This window comes from Rhinolophus sinicus, chromosome 9 (genome assembly GCF_057876585.1).
Source record: "Rhinolophus sinicus isolate RSI-liver-muscle chromosome 9, RSI-T2T, whole genome shotgun sequence".
Classification (NCBI taxonomy): Eukaryota; Metazoa; Chordata; class Mammalia; order Chiroptera; family Rhinolophidae; genus Rhinolophus; species Rhinolophus sinicus.
Window position 1 is genome coordinate 37078839 of NC_142509.1, and position 20998 is coordinate 37099836.

The following is a 20998-nucleotide window of genomic DNA, read 5'->3' on the forward strand; positions in this document are numbered from 1 at the left end:
TCTGCCCGCCTCTGCCCTGTCCACACGCACCCCTCCGCTGCTCCTCTGACTTTGTCCTAATGAGCCATCTGCGTCCTTGGCTCAGACACCGCCACCCCAGGGAAGACTTGGGATCCACACATTCTCTGCCCAGACCCCTTACCTGGGCTCCCTGTTTCACTTTACCCTCTAATAGTCCACTCCCCTCAGAACCAGAAGGAGCTTTGTGAGTCTATGGTTCACATCCTCCTTGTGCTGTGAACCTTCTGGGGCTCCCTTCCCCTCAGGCTAAACCTCTTAACCTCCGACACAGCTTTCAGGCTCACCCAACCTGCTGTTGGTGGTCTCCCCAGCCTCACTGGGCACCAGGCTTCCAGCATGGCAGCCTGATTCAGTTTCTCAAGTGTCACCTGCTCTTTCCTGCCTCTGGACCTTTGCACATGCAGTCCCCTCTGCCTGCCATGTCTTTCCTTTGCTCCTGGCTCGTACGGCCCACTCCTCCTTCAGGATCAGTTCTGCTTAGCAGCCTCTGGCTGTGCCACTTCTCCTGCTGGTGGGACCCAGCAGGACTGGATAGCCCACAAAGGACCTCTAACCCAGCCTGACCTTATCTGTAAACCAAAGCAGCCTTTCCCTCCCCCACCCCAGGTTTCCTCTCCAACTGCCCATTCTCAAGCTCTGAGTCACTGGTGGGAGACAGAGCTGCCCATCACAGCTCAAGCACCGCCTATAGCTGGCTCCCCATCGGCAGTTGTTTCAATCCCAATCCAGCAGATTTCTCGTATCTCAAGAGATCCCCCGTCCTGTGCCTTCCCCGACCAGACCACCCCTCCTGCTGTCCCGTCAGACACAGATCCTTCTGCATGCAGCTCGCGCCACTGCAAACAGTTGGCGCCCAATGACTGCCCGGGCTGACTCCACATGGCGGCTGGGAAGCCCAAGACTGGGCGCGCTACTCACCAGGCGGGGCGTAGGAGAAGGCCGAGGGGTCAGGGGCGTGCGGGGAGGCCTTGATCACCTCGCGGGGGGGCAGGGGGAAGGGCAGGCCCGACGTCCAGCACGGGGGCTCCGCGGGCAGCTTCTGGCCCTCAGCTGTGAAGGCCGGGAAGAACACGGGCTTCTCTGCCGAGGGGACAGAGGGGACGGTCAGCTGTGCCTGGCCAGCCCTCAGCAGCCCACAGCCAAGGCCGCCCCTGCTCAGACGTGGTCCTCTCCGTGCCGGCAGCACTGGCCCTGGGCAGGGGTAGGGTCCCGGCCAACAGTAACTGGGGGTCTAGGAGGGAAGCCCCTCAAGTGTGCGGGCGGGGAGTATATCTCGGGGGTGGGCTGGGGATTATTGGCAGCCCCCAAGATCTCAGAGAGCTTCTGAATTCCAGTGCTGGGAACCCACAGGCACTCGTCCAGCACACCCAAGCCCTGGACACACCTCTAAGCCGGGGGGGGGCGGGGGGGCGAGGGGGCAGCCAATGGCGGCCCAGGCCCTGCTGCCTGATTTTTACACCCCCTTGTGCTGAAGCCCGGTCACGTCCACACATTTACTTATTGTCTCCGGCTGTGCAGAGGTTGCAACAGAGATCGTCTGGCCCGCAAAGCCTAAAATATTTACTATCTGGCCCTTCAGAAAAAGCTTGCTGACCTCTACAAATGATGAAGGTGGTCAGAGACAGCTGCGTGTACGTGCTGGGGTGGGGGTGGCTGGGAGTCCAGACACCCGGCATGCATAACAACACACACCGGCCATGGTCTGAGCACGTCCTGCCTGCCCAAGTCACCGTGCTGAGTGTTTCATCCACGTGCGCTCAACCAGCGTCCTTGTGAGCTCACAGGGAAGAGACTCACCAGGTTGCACAGAGGGGGAAACTGAAGCAGGCACATCTGTGGACTTTTCAAAGGCACCAGCAAATATCTGGGTACGCCAGGAGCTGACCCCTTAACCTCCTGGCCCACGCAGCAGCACGTACACAACGGGAGGGTGACGCTTCCCCAGGGCCTCTGGCGGGTGACGTGAATCTAAGGGGTTTACGTGTCCTGACGCACTGATCCTCACAACACCCTGCAACGAACTGACTACGATTATCCCCGGTTTACAAACGGGAAACTGAGGCTCAGAGAGGGGAAGTCACCTGGCCAAAGGCTCACAGCTAGCATGCAGCAGAGGAGCTCTGAGTCCAGGCCACACACTGTGACCTTAACCACCGCCATGAGCACGGCCCAGGAAGAAGAGTACCAATAGCCCCACATTCTCAGGCCTGGGGACACTGGGGAGACACCGTGAATGGCCCAGGGGGTTAAGGCCCAATTCTCTGTTCTCCTCCTGGCCTGTCACTGATGAAATCTGTCCTAGGCTCTGAACCTAGCCTTGAAAATTGGTGACAAACTTGAGGACCGATCCAGGAGAGGTAACTGGCAGAGGAGTGGGGCAAGGGACGCACGTGGGTACACCAGGCCTGGGGTAGGAATGGCAGGCAGGTGTCATCTCTTAGGCCCCCTCCAGATGATGGAGGAAGGTCCTGAAGGCCCATCCAGACAGGAGAGTGCAGGCATCGATTCATTATGCCTGCTGTGGGCAAGGCTGGTGGGACCCAAGGTCTGTGTGCTACATCTCATCCAGTTTTCTCCCAGGAGAGACTGAATGCTCCCTGAAGGTGCCCTGGGGAAGTAGGAAGCCCACAGGAGGGTGTCTCAGATGTGGGGAATACCTCAGTGTGGGGATTCTCATGCTCAACCATCCCCTAACAGAGGGGCCCCCATGGGGCCTGCCCTGGGCCCGGAAATCCCGTGAACACCCTGGCCCTTGCTCGTCCAGCTACCCAACTCCGTGCAGCTCGACTTTGGCTGCAGGGGGGCGGGGGGGAGGCGAGTGTCTCCAGGGCTGGAAGGGAAACTTGGGGCCAGGCCAGGCTAGGCAGGCAGCCGAGGGCCTGGAAACACAACCTGTTCCTCCAGTTGGGCCCAGGGGAGCCCGAGGGCCTGGCTTGGCTGGGCTGCTCCACACAGGAGCCAGGCGACCAGAGAGGCAGTGCTGGGTGTCGAGCTCGTGCGTGTACCTGAGAGCTAAGAACACCCAACACAACCCAGACCACGCGAGAAAAGCACGTGGAGCCTGATGCCAGGTGCACGGTCTCTTGTGGGGAGAGTCCAGGAAATAGAGCCTCCACTGTGCAAACGGGCTGAAAGCCAGGCTCAAAGACATCGCTGGCTCACATTCTCCCAGGACAGGGGCTGGGACCGGTCCCAGCAAGGCCTGGCTGGCCCCGTGTGGTGCACAGCCACCCAAGTACTGCCCAGCCCTGCTCAGAGCAGGCGCAGCACAAAGCTGTGTGCACTCCTGGCATCTCTATGTAGCTGCCACCCTGGTGCCCTGAACCTGGGAAGTCCTTCCAGAGCCAGACTCTGCGTCACACTGGCCGGGAACAGCACTGTGGCCTCCACCATCTGCCTCAACTCCTTACAGCCCTTTCTACTGAATAATGGCCAGAGAGAGAGAGATCTTTCCAAAATAGAAAGCAGATTACCTGCTCCCCGACACACACACACACTCTTCCTCTAGCAAAGGCTTCTGCCACACCTGAGGCACAATCACCGCAGGCCTGTGATCTGGTCCCCCATTTCCCACCCCAGCCACACAGCCTCCCAGAAGCAACTCAAGCACACCAAGCTTGTCCCCAGCCCAGGGCCTCTGCCCCTGCTGTTCCCTCTGCCTGAAATGCCCTCCCCCCAGATCATCCGACTGACTCTTTCTCCTCTTTGCAGAGACGTCTTCCCTGAGTCCCTTACTATTCACCCCATTTTGTTACTTTCATTGTGTAAATTATTCTCAAGTCGTCTTGCTTCCTCACACGGGCCCTGGCATAATGTCCTTCTCGCTCAGAAGCACCACAGCTCCCTGGAACAGGGAGTTTGTCCTGCTCACGGCTGAACCCCACTTCCCAGCACGCTGACTGGCAATCGTAGGGGTTCAGCCAATTTCCTGGCTCAGTGGTCACAAGACGGCCTGCGGGCCGGCCAGGATGCATGCCCGCAAATGTGGGTGGCGTCCGAGACGTCCTGCAGTAGGCGAAGCTGCAGGAAAGCAGGCGGGGTGGGCTGATTTGACAGCAGTGTTTGGCAGGCCCGTGTCACCTGTGCGAAGTGTGGAGCCATCGTCCTCCAGGACAGTCCTCTTTGTCGTCAGACAAGCACACTGCACTGCCCTCAAGGCAGCCAGTGGCCGCAGGCCAGCCTGGTTTTCTAGAGAAGGAGGGATGCTGACCCCAAGGCGGGTGGGGGTACACTGAGCCCATCCCTGGGCTGCGCTCCTGCTGCCCTCAGACCCCTAGAGCAGCCAGCAGGAGCCTGGGTTAGCCCAGCATGGGGGACAGCCCCGAATACCTACGACATGCCAACAGCACCCTCTGAGTATCTGGCCAATCTGGGAAGAGTGCCCCTTTGGGGACACAGGCTTAGAACTTCTTGGGTCCAGTGGGGAGTGAGGCAGGGACAGAGAACAAGAAACATGCCCCGCCTGTCTGCTGACCTTGAGCTTCACATGGTGACAATAAAACATGCCCCAGTCAGCTGCTCGGGGAATCACCCCACAGCTCCCCACTGAACCCAATGACCTCGGCCGGGAATAAGGTCAGCATGAGAACTGGACGGGGTAGCACTTCCTGCCAGGCCCCAGAGCTGCCAGCGGCTGGGCGCTGAGCCTCGCCTGTGGTTCTAGCTCATGCGAGGATCAAATCACATGCCGTCAGGCTGAGGCACAGCCACGTTCTGCTGCACACACAGCGCTTTTCAATCTTTGAAAAGTTGCCAAAGTTGAGAAACTACAAGATTTCACATGAAAAGATGGATTTCTGGCTTCTCTCGAAGAAAAACCCCAGGCCCACATGGCACATGGTCATGGCTCTTGACTGAGGCCAACATGTGCCCACTTCAGAAACAACGCGAGTTCTCCAATTGTCCAAGTCTCCACCTGTCCCCACGACTCGCGCCCATTCCCTTGGCCTGCTGTGCCGCTACAGGCTAGGAGTCTGCAGAGCTGCTCTAGACACACAGGCCCCTTGCCCCCCATCGGCCCCTCACTCCCCACAACCCCTCAGCCACCAGCGCACTCACCCTCCTTCTCAGCAGGAAGTACAGGGCTCCTGCTTTTGCCCCGAGGACTGCTGCTGGGCTGCTGAGGGGTGTTGCTCTCTGGCTGCAGGTGCTGTGGTGGTGGGGGGGCCGGGGGCGCTGGCTTCGGGGCAGCTGTGTCGTCCCGGGATGGCTCGTGGACTTTGGTGACCTGCTGAGGGAAGCAGAAAGAAGTGAGCTCTTTACAGGCCGTGCACGGGCCACAGAGACCAGAGAAAGGCTTCTGGGCCCCTGCATCTGCCCCATCTGGAATGGAGGCCAGGGAGAGGCAATACAGGTAGAGCGCAGGAGGGCAGGTCTTTGCACAGCGTGGGCTGTGCCCACCCATCCCAGCTGCCTGGCAGTAGATGGGAAGGGGCCCGTTCCCCAGCCCGTACCCCAAGTCTCTCTCGGTCTCCCGGCCTCGGGGGTGAGCAGCACAGTCAGCACGCCCTGTGCCCCTCACTCAAAAAGCCCTGTCAGCTCAGTTTGCAGCCCAGAACCCCCACTGCATTTGGGAAGGCCAGAACTACCCTGGGAGGGGCAGCTCTGGCAGAGGCTGGGCCATCACCAGGAAGAGGCACCTCCAGGGGCCGCCTAGTTGGCCTGGAGAATCTTCCAGGAGGGGCTTCCCCCGGAGGACCTCATGTTTAGAACTGGTGGGGCCCCCACCCCTCTCCCCAAGGTGCTGTGAAAGCCAGAGGGACTTCCTGCCTTCCCACGGCCCGGCGCCTGGTTCTGGAAAACCCTCAGTGGGTGAGGCAGAGGTGGGGGACGCGGAGGGAGAGCCAAGCCAGCTCCCAGAGCCTCCCAGGGCGCTGGGCCAGGACAGAAGGGAGGAGGCCTGCAGGCCAAGTGCCCTGGTTCCTCAGAGCCCCACCCGGCACGCCTGCCAGGCCCTTCACTGTTCCCGCCTCATCTCCATGGGGATTTCTCCAGGAAACAGAAGGCGGCTGGGAAGAGCAAGGCCGCAGGTGCTGGCCCCGCCCGCCGCGCTGTGCAGGGCCCTGGCCTGATGTACTGTCTCCGTGAACAGGAAGTGAAGGTCAAACAGGCAAGGGGGCTGCTGCCTTGCTCGTTGTGGGAAGTGGGGGCCTGGCACTCACGATGGGGGGTATGGCGGCCGCCCGCTGCTTCAGCTGCTTCAGGTCCAGCGGCTTCTGGGGTGAGACGTTGGCCCTGGTGTCGCCGGTCGGGGTGAGGAGGCTGGGCCGTGGTGACAGCAGCCTGAGGGGGAGACAAGCGTCAGGCCCACGGCTCACAGCTGGTTCCTCCGGGCGCCAGCCCTGGACCACAGCGGAGAGAGGGCAGGTGAACATCTAGGGTCCCCAGGACACCCAAGGAGACTAACCAAGTCTCTGGGTGTGGGGAGTGGGGAGCTGGCTCTTCCTTCCCTCCTCTGGTCCACGCAGGTCCCACGAGGGGCCGCGAGTCCCTCCGACCCCGGCCCAAAGGCCTAGGCCAGAATCCGACACTCCCGAGACAGCCCAAGGCAAGGAAAGCCCCAGAGAAGCTCAGACTCAGCCCACACCACGCATGGTCCTTCAGAAGTTGCCAGAAAGCCAAAGAATCAACCAGATTATGGTTTGGTGAACTTAAGAGATTCAGGGAGCTTGTGTGTCACTCAAACATTAGGCTCGGGCACCAGGGTGGGGCCCTGGGCGTGGAGCTGAGTGGGCCCTGCTCACTGCAGACAGGCGTTGGCACAAGCCCACCTGCTTCACTGGATGTCCCACCAACTGGACTCTCGCCCACAAACCATCTACTGAGAAGCTAAGAGCAGGTGGGTCGCACGCTTTGCGTGGAGGGGCTGGTCAGTATGTGCACGGTCCACCCGTCAGCCAGGTGCTGAGCTGGGCTTGGAGGCACCTCAACCCCCACAGAGCTCACGCCCGTGTGCTGCTGACATTTGGAATTGGACATTGCATCTGCGCAGGGCACACAGTACAGCGGAACCAGGTGCCAGGGGCAGGGTCACTCCAGTGTAGGGCTGCGGTGTCTGAGATACCTGGGCACAGCCTGACCTGGGCTGCTCATGGCACTGCCTCCTTCACAAAACCGTCAGGGATTTATTTCCAGGACAGCCCAGCACTGGGCACAGCACCCCGCCACACTCCCCATCTGGATCCCTCGCCTGCCCACTGGGGCCGCCTGATTCCATGGGTGGGGCCTGCACTCACTGAGCACACAGCAGGCCTGGTGCTGTGCTTGGGGTACATGGAGGAGACCAAGAGTCCAGGGACTGCCTGCAGGGAGCCAGAGCCAGCTGGGTGACCAAACAGCACGTGAGGACATCGGCTGCAGGCTGGGATTCACCCGGAAGGCAAAACCGAGGCCAGCTCCCCAAAGCCTGAGGGCTCTGTTGGCACAGCCCCTCCTGTGTCACATGCAGAACGGAAGCCACACCCAAGGCCTTTGAGGTTAAGACCTGGGACAACCAGGACATACTCAGGCCACCCAGTGCCCAGCAGCCAGTGCTCGATGCCCAAGGAGGAGCAGCCACAGCAGTGGGGTCCTTCCTACAGACAGAGCGGGCGGACACGTGACATGCGGCCGCAGTTGCCTCTGTGGTGGGCATCCACGGCCCGTGACAGGCCAGTCGTGCAGGCACCAGCCTCCGCTCCCATCTGCCACGCTCGGCTGAGTGGAGACAGACTTGGCGACGCCTCCCGGGGCTGCCCATGGCACGCAGGTGGGGCCGGGCGCACAGAAAGGTCATACTGACTTGGCCATGCTCAGTGGCCTCCCTGCTCCTAACCTCCCTCGACCCCTCCAGATCCTGCTCCACTCGGGGACCCCCTGAGGGCTCTCCTGCTGCTGCTGTCCTTCCTTGCTCTGCTGGGCTCGGGCTGAGGCACCCTGACCAGGTCCAGGCTCCAATGTCACCAGTCCAGGCAATCTCCATGTCGGGCACAACTGCCACCAAACCCAGCCTCCTCGCCTTTCACGTTTACTTATTATCCTCCATGTAAAACAGCTCGCGCTCATAAACTTACCCAAATTTAAAAAACGAATACCCTGCAGACACTGTGGAAAGGAGTCTGGCAGCTCCACAAGACGCCAGTCACAGAGTTGCCATCTGCCCCAGCAATTCCACTGGTGGATGTGTGTGTGCCCAAGAGAGCCGAGCACACACGTCCACACAAAAACTTGTTCACGAAAGGTCACAGCAGCAGCGCTCTTCACACCGGCCAAAAGGTGCCAACGACCCAAATGTCCAAAACATGAAGGGAGAAAGAAACTGTGGTCCAACCCACACGACGGAATGGTCCTCAGCCAGAAACAGGAGTGAAGCACGGACACTCGCTATGACACGGATGAGCCTTAAAAGCATGATGCTGAGTGACAGAAGCCAGACACAAAGGACACGTGTGTGATTCCATTCCTAGGAAATGTCCAGAACAGGCCAAGCCAGAGACAGAAAGAAGACCAGAAGTTTCCAGGGGCTGCGGGTGAGGGGACAGAGGAATGACTTCTAATTGGTACAGGGTTTTATTGGGGGATGGAGGGGTAATGAAAATGTCCTGGAATCAGATAGTGGTGAGTGGTGATGGTTGCACAACTCTGTGAATACACTCACTAAAACCCAGTGAACTGTACACTTTAATGACTGAACTGTATGACATGAGAACAATGTCCCAATAAAGCTGTTACAAGAAAGAAAATGAAGATACTGGTGTGTGCGAGCCATGAAATCAAGGGTTTGATACATTAACTAGACTGTTTCTGTGAAAAAATGTTGTATTTTTGTTTTGTAAAAATACAAAGCTACTTTGAAATACAAATTTTAAGTTAAAATATAAACTTTTGTAGCTATGTAAATATAATTGCATGGAGATGCAAAATAATTGTCTACAACATATAAAAAAAAAAGTATCTGTGTCCCACTGACTGTCAATGGACTAGGGATTTCTACTTAGGCCCGTGGCCTGCCTTGGTTTCCCCATGGCTCCGTGCCCAGGCAGGGGGCAGTCACATTGCAGGGCAGGGGAGCAGGGACAGCCCCTCAAATGCTCTCAGCAGGCCCAGCTGGAAGACGCACATGGAGGCCTCCCCCCCAGAGTGAGACAGCTCAGTGGGGACCCGGGCACGGGCACAGCCCCCCAGTTTACGAAAGGGCTCCCGATGGCAGCCTGACCTCACTGCACAGGGCAGCATCCGAGAACCAGCTCTGATTCTGACCCATGACCCATCTGAGGGCTCTGAGTCCCTGAAGGAGGAGACACTCGGCACTTGTGTGGCGCCCACCTCCCCTCGTCCCAGCAACTGTGCTGGGCAGGCGCCACACTCCCTCCTTCTCTTTGTTTCCTTGGAAGACAGCGCTTTTATTTTCCTCTCGGGAAGCCTGGGGCAGGAGAAGGGCACTGGGAGCCTGGCACGGTACACGTGACCCAGGAGTGACAGGCAGGGGATGCTGGCAGCAGCCGAGCCCCCACATTGCCCACCCACCCTGTAGTTCAGGACTTGGGATTCTGGTTCAAATCCCGCCTTCGGCTGAGTGACTTCACCAGCTGTGCCTCAGTTTCCTTAGCTGTAAAGGGGTGTGAGATGGTCGAGGGGAGCTCTGTGGGCGGGCCAAGGGAGCTATGGTTCCTCTTCCCGCCCTAAAAAGCCAGGGCTGGGGAGGGGCAACGGGGGATGGGCACACTGGGCCTGTGACAGTGCGCCCCTCTCCGCAGTTCCCGCCTCAGTTTCCCCTCTATCCGCAGGCTGGGATATCCTTTGCCACAGCGCTGGGGCTAGGAGGGTAAAGGCAAGCTGGTGTGCAAACAGCGTCCACACAGACATGCCATGTTGCCTCCCTGTGTCCCCGGGAGACACTCCTCACTCACCCTGGCCACCAGGGCCCTGCCCACCTCTGTGACCCCTCCTGCCCTCTCTCTGCCACCTCACTCTGCTCCTTGCCACAGGCCTTTTCACCGTCTACTGAACGCTCATGAGGCCACAGATGCTTTGCCCCGGCTGTTCCCGCTGTTGGCTTTCCCTCCCCTGCCTCACAATACGGGATCTCATCATCCTTCAATGTCACCCCATCAGACAGGCCTCCGACTGCACTGCCCACGCCCCCCGATCCTTCCACCACCCACTGAGCATGTGAGCACTCACTGTCCTGCTGCAGACGGGTGGCTCTCACTAGAATGGACGCTCCCTGGACACAGCACGCCTCACCCCAGAATGGTGCCTGGCACACACTGGGGCCCAATTAATCATTCATGGAATGAAGAAGCCAGGGAGAAACTGCTATTATAATTCCTTCAAAATTCCAAGGCTCGCTGGCAGAAGCCACACTCCGGCCCCCGCTTGGAGTGACCCTTGCGGGTTCCTAAGGCAGTTCCAACACAGGGCAGCGAATGTTTCATTGAGCATCCACTGTGGGCCTGGCACCAGGCTGGCAGTTGATGCCTCGTAACTCCATCATCCTCACAATACCTTGGAAGTGGGGACAACCCACGACCACCTTACACATGAGAAAGCCAAGTCCCAGGGGAAGGGACTCTCTGAAGGTCTGACGCTGCTCTCAAGTGCCCAGGCACTTTACTTTTCTGGGAAACGGAACGGCGAGGGCAGCAAGCTCCAAGCTTTGCAATCAAAGCCACTATCTCTGGTCGCGGGCCCAGAAAAGTCCCCAGTGCAGCTGCCAGGAGAGAGTGACGGAGAGCAGAGTAAAACAGCAGGATATGGTTTTCTCTCCCAAAGTCACCGGGCAGGGGCCAGGACCAGGTGCACCTTATGTCTCTGTCCAGGGACACCCGGTTCACGGCGCCAGGGCTGCCTGGTGGGAAGGAGGGCAGTGGGCACACGGCCAGGACCCAGGTCGTCCCAGGAGGCCCACCCGTCCCACCAACCCTTCAGTGCTCTGACGCATCTCGCCGCCCCCTCCAGCGCCCGCCTGCCCTGCAGGCCTGTGGCCGGGGGAGGGAAGGAGAGGGGAAGGAGGGAAAGCTGCCAGCCAGGAAGAGGTCAGCAGGCTGGCTGGAGTCCAGCCTCACCCTGAGGGCAGGGCCTGGCCTGGGTCACACAGGGCGTGACAAACCAGGTGTCCTGACTCCCCGCCTAGGGCTCTTGCTCCCAGGGGACGGAATGCTGGACATTTGGGCAGGAAGAGTGGCAGCAAGCCAGGCCCAGCTGGGGAGGAAAGGACACGTCCCTGGGTGGGGCTGTTGGAGGAGGGGAGGAGAGGCTGAAAGGTGTCTGGCCCCAGGGGCCCAGGGGGGCTGATGGGACTCAGGCCAACCCTCCCAGCTCTCCAGCCTGGACCGGCCAAGTGTACCCACAACACAGACTTCAGGAGGCCGCTTATCAGCGTGGCTGCCCCATGAGCTCAGCCCTCATCCGGATAAGAGCAGAAACGTTTTCCATGACTGTCCCTACAGCCAGCAGGAGCGAGGTTGGGGCGCCGCCTGCCCTGACCCCATTACCTTGGCACAAAGTGGGCGGAGTGGCCAGACTTTGGCCGAGGGCCCTCTGCAGACTGAGCCGCCGTGAGCACTGTTTTCCGAGCTGTGCCTGTTGGGCAAGAAGCTCGGGAACTCTGCGCCCTCAGAGGCCTGTTGGCCAGGCCTCTGCTTATCGAAGGGCCACCCACCAGACCATCTGTTTCTCACACAAACAGGGAGAGGTTCCTGCCAGTGGTGGCCCCGAGGGACCTCCGGACACAAGAAGCAGACGCCAACGTGGCTCACCTGCTTTCGTGGAACATATGGAGACCCAGAGAGTGCTGACAGAATCTGATTTTCCTATGGAATGTTCTAGAACTTGCCATTTTAACATGTCCCAAGGTGAATCATGGGGCAGAGGAAACGGCTCCGAGTGAATGCGTTGAATTTGAAAGTCAGATTTTCCTCCCTCTTGCTCTGCCCAGAACTTTTCCGAGATGTGAGGAGAGAAAGCAGACCGCACTGTTTTTAGTCAAAATAAAAATGACTTTGCCTGCCTCACCAGAAAACAATTCCTCAAGACGCCCAGAGGTGAGCGGAGCGGGTCGTGCACCGCTGGCCTCGGCCTCCTGCCATCGTCCCAACTCGGGCAGATGAGCTTCGGTTCTGGTGGGGGCCTTAGGGTCCCCAAGCGTCTGTGCTGAAAGGGGTTAAAATCTAGCGTACCCAGGGCTTAGAGGGACAGGGACCCCACGCCAGGGGCAAAGCAGAGGTAAGAAAGCGAGGAACACATCCCCGAGACTCAGCTCAGCTGCCACCTCCGGGCCCGCACGGCCTCCCGTGTCTGGACACGGCTCGGTGCCCTAACCACACCACAAGCTCCCTGAGCTGTCTCGGCATACAGCTGGTGCTCAGAAAGTGTCTGCAGAGGGAAGAGAGAAAACCTCACGCACCTGTTCTTGTCGCCCCCCTCAGGCTCGTCCACCTCATCTGCGCTGCAGGTGGCACTGGAGTCGCTGTCCTGGGGGGCGCCTGAGCCCTTGGCCGAGGGGGCTTTGCCACCAGCGCCTCCAGGGCCCTCCTTCTTCTCCACCTTGAGCGCCCCCTCGGGCGTGGGCTCAGCGCCCGCCTCCGCAGCACCCTTGACCTTGTCGGGCCCCTCCTCCGAGGCCTCCTCCTTGCACTCAGTTTTGATGGGCTCCGCGGGGGGTGCCTCCCCGGACTCCTCCCTCTGGCCCACGTCCACTGCCAGCTCTTGGGTCACAGGGGGCTTCTGCTCCTCCCCCTCTTCCACTGCCGGGGGAGCCGATGAGGCCTCGTCGTCCTTCTCCTCTTTGGGGATCACAGGAGGGGGCGCAGCGGGTGAGGGGGGTGCTGGCGGTGGCGTAGGCGGGCCAGCAGCTTCAGGGGCTGGGGCGGGCTCGGTGGGGGCGGGGGCGTCCTCCGGTGGTGGGGTGGGTGGCTCAGGGGGTGGCACATCAGAGCCCACGGCAGGCGGGGGCTTGGGCCCATTCTGTCCTGTGTCCTTGGCGGCCTCGGTGCGGGGCGACGGGATGCTCTCTGTGTCAGAGCTGTTGTTGATGGTGGCTGTGGGGGGAGAGCGGAAAGGAGGTGAGAGACATGGGGGGCTTGGGAGTGAAAGCAGGAGCGACCTTCCCCGCATCACCCAATTACACATCCCGGCTCCTGGCAGGAGCTCAGGATGCAGCGGCACCATCACCTGACACCAAACCGCCCAGAGGCTCCTACCACCCTGGTGGCTATTCGTTGTTGTGTCATCATAAGACAACAATGTAAACTGGGGCCAGTGAACTAGGAGGAGCCCAGGGGAAACGGCCCACACCCAGTGCATTCCCCCATCTGTTTCCCACAGCGCCTGGTATACAGCAGGTGCACAGTAAGTGATGACCAAACAAATGCATTCGTGCACAGATGAAGGGCGAGGTGACCATGGCTCCAGGCCTGGCTCTTTAGCGTTGAGAAACCACTCCTGTCACTGCTCTGGGTCTCAATTTTGCCCCCCATTTTCTGTAACGTGGGGACATTAACAAACCCTGCACTTGCTGTTGTGAAATCAAACCAGGTTTAAGTCACTGGTGAAAATCAACAAAACAGATGAGCCGTGTACTGATCTGTAGGAGTGAGGCAGGGAAAAGCATGGGGAACAGACAATGCATGGAGAAGGGGGGACAGAGGTGGCGACAGCACAAATGGTGGTGCTCACAGGCAGAAGCATGCTCACAGAAGTGGGGCCCCTCACAGAGGACAAGTGACCACAGGACGCCCCCCGCCCCGGCCTGGCCCTACCCCCATCCCCCAGGCCAGACAGCCACATTCGTACCTGGGCCACTGCATTCCCCTCTGGGCACCTCGTTCCCAGAGGCGTGTAAGGCTGGAAGGAAGTGAGAGAAAGGTTAGAAGCCAGGTGGCATGAGCAGAGGGGTGGGAGGGGGAAGGCTGGTGTGGCCGAGGAGGCAGGGCCAGCAGAGGGGCCTAGGGCCAGCAGGCAGCAGCAAGGACCTACACTGGCTCAGCTGGCCTCTCACCTGCCCTGCCGTGACAGCCCTCATCCTTTGACTGACACACCCTCTCCCTCCAGACTCTGGACACCAGTAACCCCAGTTGACCTGCAGTGGCCCCGGCCAATGATGGGGTCCCACAGGGTGAGAAGTGAGTCCTGCCCATTCCTGGGTATCCTTGGACAGGTCACTGGCCTTTTCTGGTTCCCGGCTGCCAAGACCTCAGCCCTCAGATGCAGAGCCAGACCAGCAGGGGCTGCTGGGACCCTGGACAGAGGCTTCCTTGAGACTTCACTGCCCCCACGGCCCCTGGTCTCTCCTGCTTCCAGCCTCCCTATAAGGCCCATATTAGGGCCCCCGCTCCTGGAAATAAGCACCTCAACGCCAGCAACACAGGGCTTGCTGGGGGTGCTGAGCTCCGTGTGAAGCACCTCACGCAAACAATTCATGTAATCCTCCATTATCTCTAAAATGCAGATAATCATCATTCCTGTGTGCAGATAAGGAAACTGAGGCACAGAGAGGTTAAGTCACTTGCCCAAGGCTACACTGCATGGGGACAGGAAGGGGTTGGCCCTAGCAGCCAATGCCCTTAACTACTGGCTTTTGTGCCCCCTGCCTGCTGACTCTAGCAATGTCACTCCCTCTCTTTCACATGGTCAGACAACAGGACATAGGGGGCCACCACTGAGGTCCTGGGACAAGTGGCTTAACCCTCAGAGACTCAGTTTGTTCACCTATAAAATGGGCAGTTCATGCCTGGCTCTCTCCCCTACCAAGAGGTTTTTTTGCATCAAGAGTTTTCAGGTGTGAGCACCAGAGGGCTATGTGCTCACACGGCTGGGCCACCCCCAAAACGGTTCTCATTCAGGTCTGTGAACATCTAACAAGTTTGAATTCTGGTCCCCAAACCAGCCAACTACGTGACCTTGGGTGACCACTCTGTGCTTCACTTTCCTCATCTGTAAATGGGACAGTAACAGCACCTCCTCCATAGGGCTGTCGGGACAATTACAAGATTAACTCAAAGCTCTCACTCTTATTATAACCATGATCATTACTGGAGAGACTGGGGCCAAATGGATTACTTCTCCCTCCCAGAACTGATTTATCTCCGGCCTGGATGCAACAAGGCACTTGCTGCCCATCTCACGGGGGTCTGTTGGGGCTGGCTGGGTATTCCAGAAGGTTCCAGTGGGGCAACCTCAGGCCCTAACCCAGAACCTACCCCTATCCTCGTCCCAGGGGACTGTTTTACCCAGCTAATGTTGGCTGACTGGCAGACTCCAAGTGTGTCAGTTACGTGACACCCTACTGAGTGCTTCTCCTCCCCTGGGCCTGTTTCTTCATCCATAAGATGGGAATGTCACCTGTACCTTTTGTGCAGGACCTTCTAAACTGCCACCCTTGATCTGCTCAGAGCCACCTGGTCAGAGAAGCCTCAGCTCCAGCCAGACCAGCAAACCCCCCACGTCCCGCCCCACACAGCAAAGAATGCCCCTCTCCCATCCCCGATGGGGTGTTATGAACCCTCCAAGTGAGCTCACTAATGCAGTTCTTACTGGGAAGTTAGTTTAGTTTTGTTCTGGTTTTAATGATGAGCCAAAGTCTGGTTCCCTTTAACTTTTCCACTAAGCCCTCACCCTGCCCATACCCACAGCTGAGCGGGTATCTGGAGAGGGGAATGGGTTTCTGTTCCCTAGGTCTTCCCTCTCCCTGACTACAGACTCAGGAACCAATTCGAAGACCAGAGGGATTTGCAGCCTCCATCAGACACTGACCAGACCGCTAGCCAACGTGGGCTAGAGAGACCCCGAGCTGGCAAGGAGGCCAGACTCAGACCAGAGCCATCCCCAAACTGAGACAACAGTAACCAAATGGTCCAATTCTCCATTTTCAGCCAGGAAGTAGGAATCGGGCTGCTGAAAACACTTCAGGCTGGTCAAGCCTGCATTTATCCGCAGGCCTGGCTTACAGAGCCAAAGGTGACATGCACCTTCCTTTGCCACGCTGGCAGCTCGGGAGTTTAAATGCAGAGACAGGCAGACAGGAGCAAGGGGAGGAAACCCCAGGCAGGGGCAAGAGGAGGGAAGATTCCATTCACCAAGAACTTGAGAGCCTAGCGGGGACAGCTCTGGGCAGGGAGATGACGGAAGGAGAGGCAGAGATATTCAGCTAAGCAGGGGCTGGGATCTTAGCAGCGCCATGCCACTGGGGTGGGGTGGGGAGTGGGTACAGACCCAGGGAAACGGGAGAGGGGTGGGGGCCAAGGGCAGCCTCGTTAGTGATCAGGACCACGGGCCTTCGTCGGGCAGCCTGCGGTGATTCCTGAACCCGCAAACACTTGTACACTTGTCACACAGTGGAGCCAAGTGTCATACAGGTGGCCGGGCTCTCAGGTCAGATGTTGATCAGGTGCTGTCAAACTCCTCCTCCTGAGGCGTGGCAGCAGTGCCAGTGCAATTAGATGATTGACTCTCACTCTCTTTGAGTAGTACTCACCTGGTGAGAGAATTCATCCACAGCAGGTGCAGCAATGCAGCTGGGGGACCCCTGGGGTGCTGGGCCAGGACATTCAACTGCCCAACCCTCAGTTCCCCCACACAAAAATGAGGATTCATGTGACACAGCAACCAAATTGGGACAGTTGGGAGAGAAAGGAGGCACTAAAATTACATAACTTTTAAAATACTTATCGACCAACAGATTGGTTCTACTTATATTGGCCACCTTGTAAAACAGTTCAGGTCAAAAGGCTATTTTCAAAAATAATTTTTTCCCCCTAAAACATGACAGCAGAAGGGATGGTAAGACAACAGTTGTCACTAGGGCTGACCTGGACTGAACTCACAGGGGGATTAAATATGCAAGTGCCCGGTGGGCACAAAGAAGCCAATTACATTATTGTTGTCACCACCATCACCGCCACCACCATCACCATCATCACCATCATCACCACCACCACCACCACCATCACCACCATCACCACCACCACCACCACCACCATCATCACCATCACCATCATCACCACCACCACCACCACCGCCACCACCACCATCACCACCACCGCCACCGCCACCACCATCATCACCATCACCACCACCACCACCACCGCCACCACCATCACCACCATCACCACCACCGCCACCACCACCACCATCACCACCACCACCACCACCACCACCATCACCACCACCACCACCACCACCACCACCACCACCACCATCACCACCACCACCACCACCACCACCACCACCACCACCACCACCTCCTCTTTGGGGCAGTCCCGGCCCCTTCTCACAAGGACCCAGACATTTCTGGGAGAGGTCAGTTGCCACCGTCCCACGCTCACCTTCTGCCTCCTCAGCCATCTCCTCCTCGTTCCCACTCGCGCCTGAGGCTTCCATCTCCTCATCCTCTACCACAGGCGGGAAGGCGGCCTCCTCGCTGGCAGCAGCTGGGGCTTTCTTCTTCTTCCTCCGTGCGTTCCTCTCCTTCTCCTAGGACACAGAGACAGCAGCAGCTCAGGGCCAGGCCTGGGCTGTCAGCCTGGGGACTCCCAGTGCCCAAGGCCTCGTCACAGCTGGCCACATAGCCATGAAGGCACCATTCACCCTTGCGCTCCACTGTGGCAGCCAAATGTGCCAGTGGTGTTTTTACCCAGGGCTTTGTTCTTTCATCATGCCCCAGATACACCTGGCATGCAACCTGGCATACCGGCTGCCCTGATATCCTTCAAGGACAGGTGAGGAAGGACTGCCTCTGCCTGAAGACCCCTGGTGATTGCTCCAGCCCCTCCGGCTGCCCTTGCCAGAGCGGTGACCACACCCCAGAGGGACACCTGCCAGGCTCCAATCGGTACGTGTGAAGCAAATGAATGAATGAAGCTTTTCCTTGCACGTCTCATACGCCCCCACCGAAGCCCGGGGGACAGGCTAGCTTGGGAAGCTTGTCACCTCATTCCACCAGTCTTTATAGGGTGCCTACTGTATGCCAGGCACCACACCAGGGCTGAGGACACACAATGAATGATGTAGACAAGATCCATCTAGTCGGGGAGGCCAGCAAACAACACATCTCTTAAAAAGAAGAGAGACTTAGAGGGGTGGACACAGCTGCAGAGGGGATAAGACGGGCTGGGGCAAGAAAGGGCAGGGGGTACATTGGACAGATGGTTGGGATGGGCTTCTCCAAGGAGGTGCTGAGAGGGAGCTGGCTGGGCAAGGCTGTGGAGGAGAGTGGTCCAGTTGGAGGGAGCTGCAAGCCCAAAGGCCCCGAGGCAGGCACGAGCTGGGTGTGTTCGAGGAACAGAAAGGAGGCCCTCACAGTGGGGCCTTTCACTTCCCTCCACACTGCGCCCCGACCCCCAGAAGCCCAGCTCCTCATGCATGGAGGCCAGGAGCCTATGCCCCAGCTTGGGTACAAACATCACTCCTTACTGACGGCTCCTGTCTTTGCATGTCCCTGGGCTGGGCACTCCAGGAGGGCAGAAGAGACACCTTGGGCATCTCTTTACCCCACCATGCTGAGACAGGCAACAGCTCAGATGGTGTTTGTTGATTGACTATGTGACAGCAAATGTCAGCGTCTGGGGCTTGAACACACAGCAGAGAGTTGGGGATGAATGGAGGCAGAGTGTGCTGGGGGTCTTGAGGTGGCCACGGGGAGTGGAATGGACCCTAGGAGGGCACCCAACCCAATACAGTCGGTGTGACAAGAGGGGTTGCAGCCTGAGACCTTCAGGATCTCTAAGAAAGGAAACAGAAACTACAACACTTCTGGACGTGCCAACAGCTCTCAGCAAAGCCCCTTATCCTGAGTTGAAGACTGTCCCCCCAGAATTCATGTCCACCCGAACCTCAGAACGTGACCTTATTTGGAAATAAGCTCTTAGCAGATGTAATTAGTTAAGATGAGGTCATACTAGATTAGGGAGGGCCCTGAATCCAATGACTGGTGTCCTTATAAGAGGGAAATTTGGACACAGAGGAACACAGGGGAGTGATGCATCTACAAGCCAAGGAACGTCAAGGATGGCCAGCCACCACCAGAAGCTGGAAGAGACAAGGCAGGACCCTGCCCTAGAGTCCTCAGAGGAGCCCGGCCCTGCCGACACCTTGCTGTCAGACTTCTGGCTCCAGAACTGAGACAGAAGAAATTTCTGTTGTTTTAAGCCTCCTACCTGGTGGTATTTTGTTACAGGAAACAAGAAACAAATACACCTCCTCTTCCACCAATCCCCCAGACCCCAGGAAAAAGCCACCCCACATCACAAGAGGACGTGGCCTGCTCTTGAGGCAAACACCCCATCGCCTCCAGGGCCAGCGGGCCCTGCCCACCCCAGCCCCTCACCATGGCCTGGCTGGGAACAGGCCTCAGGGGGTCCCTAAGGCCCAGCCCCAGTCCTGGAGTTGGGATCACTTCCTGTCCTGCCTTCTCTCAGAGCAAATGGGGGTCCTCAGAGCGCAGCCGCTGGGAATGCCGGGAGGAAAAGGGAAATGTCCGTTTACCCGTTAGTCACAGTTTCCGTCACCAGCACTGGGCCAGAGGGCCACAGCCCCGCCCTGCCCAATGTCCACCGGCCGTTATGGGAACGCCCAGCCCCGCCACCCGCCCACTCCCGGGGCTGCCCCAGCCCTACACCAAACCCCAAGCTTCCCTCTGCAGGCCCCTAGCCGGAGCCCACGGAGGCGCGAGAAAGTTGTGTGGCAGTGGCTTCTGTGGGCGCGGCTGAGGGTTCCCCCTTCTTCCCCAATCTATTTTTAGCAGGCAGGGACTCACTCCAGTGCCCAAGGCTGGGTAAGGCAGGCAATCGGCTGCCGGAGCGGTGGGTGGGACTTGGGCAGCTCGAGAGCATCGCAGGGAACAAGAGCTCCCTGGGCTGGCTGGGATGCAAGGTCTCTCTAGGAGGGTCTCCCCAGGTCACATCAGGCCAAGAGGGGTGAGTACGATGTCAACACCTGAAAACCCCCAACAGTGGCTGGCTCTGAGAGGTTGGGATGTACTAAGAGTCCCAGAATTATACCAAATCCTTCCACACGCAGCCCTGCACCTCCGAGTCGGGAGGAGTGTGCAGACCAGGAGATGCTGAATACTGGTATGAATAAGTACAGCTGACGTTTACGAAGCACCTACAGTGTGCCGAGCGTTTTCCCAGACAGGAGTTCACTGGATCTGCAGAGCTGCTCTACAAATCAGAGCACGCTGCGCCCTGCTTCAAACCCTCCAGCGGATCCCCAAAACCCTAAGTCCTCCCCTCCAAACACCCCTCCAAGATCTACACGTGGCCCCCCCCCACCTCTCCAACTTGCTTGCCCGCCCCTCACTTCCTACAAACACAGTGCCCGGCTTGTGCCAACGTGCACAGCGTCCCAGCCACAGGTCTTCTGCAATGGCCGTCCCTGCCTGGACACCCTTCTCCCCAGTACCTGCGTGACTCACTTCCTCAGCTCTTCAGAGAGGCCTTCCCTGATTACCCAGTCAAAATCAGCCAATCCTTGCCACCCGTCAGTCACATTCTACTATATGCCTTGTCTTATCATCTTCAGACCACCATCTGAAATTATCCGTGTGTTAATTTGTCTTTCACACTAGAACCAGCTCCTCAAGGGCATCTCTGTGTTCTCGGCTGTACTCCCAGCATCCCTAGAACATGGCCCAGTACAGAACAGGTGCTCTGTAACTACTTCTTTAGATGGATGACCTGACACACGAAGACACTGGCTCAGAGAGGCTGAGACACTTGCCCAAGACCACACAGCGCAGGAGTCGAGGAGCCTAGATTTGAAAGCAGGTCAGGCTCAAGCCTGTGCAGCCTCAGATGGAAGAGACAACAGAGGAAAATGAGGCAAGGCCAGGCCTGCTCTGAGACAAACAGAGAAGAAGAAACACGGAAGCTGGGCCCCAAGGCCTGGATTCACAGATGGGAGAGAAGGGTAACCTTCGGCCAGCAGGAGGGGGAGGGAAAGCCTCGGAGAAGACACTGATGCCAAATGTTATATAACTCTGGGACAGCTCTGCCTGCCC

At 58.5% G+C, this 20998-nt stretch overlaps 1 protein-coding gene across 29 annotated transcripts in view; it reads right to left on the reverse strand.

Annotated features, from left to right (window-relative positions):
* NCOR2 (nuclear receptor corepressor 2) overlaps nt 1–20998 on the reverse strand; it is a 185489-nt gene that overhangs the window by 26395 nt on the left and 138096 nt on the right. For 24 of the 29 annotated variants that reach the window (XM_088801070.1, XM_074321476.2, XM_074321465.2 and 21 more), the window contains 6 exons: nt 17325–17472; nt 13795–13845; nt 12407–13040; nt 6183–6303; nt 5080–5251; nt 940–1101 (listed from right to left, as the gene is read on the reverse strand). In XM_088801070.1, the coding sequence (XP_088657196.1) occupies nt 940–1101; nt 5080–5251; nt 6183–6303; nt 12407–13040; nt 13795–13845; nt 17325–17472 (1288 nt within the window). The remainder of the gene's footprint in view (nt 1–939; nt 1102–5079; nt 5252–6182; nt 6304–12406; nt 13041–13794; nt 13846–17324; nt 17473–20998) is intronic. The other 5 variants (XM_088801075.1, XM_074321487.2, XM_074321486.2 and 2 more) reach the window with 2 other exon arrangements.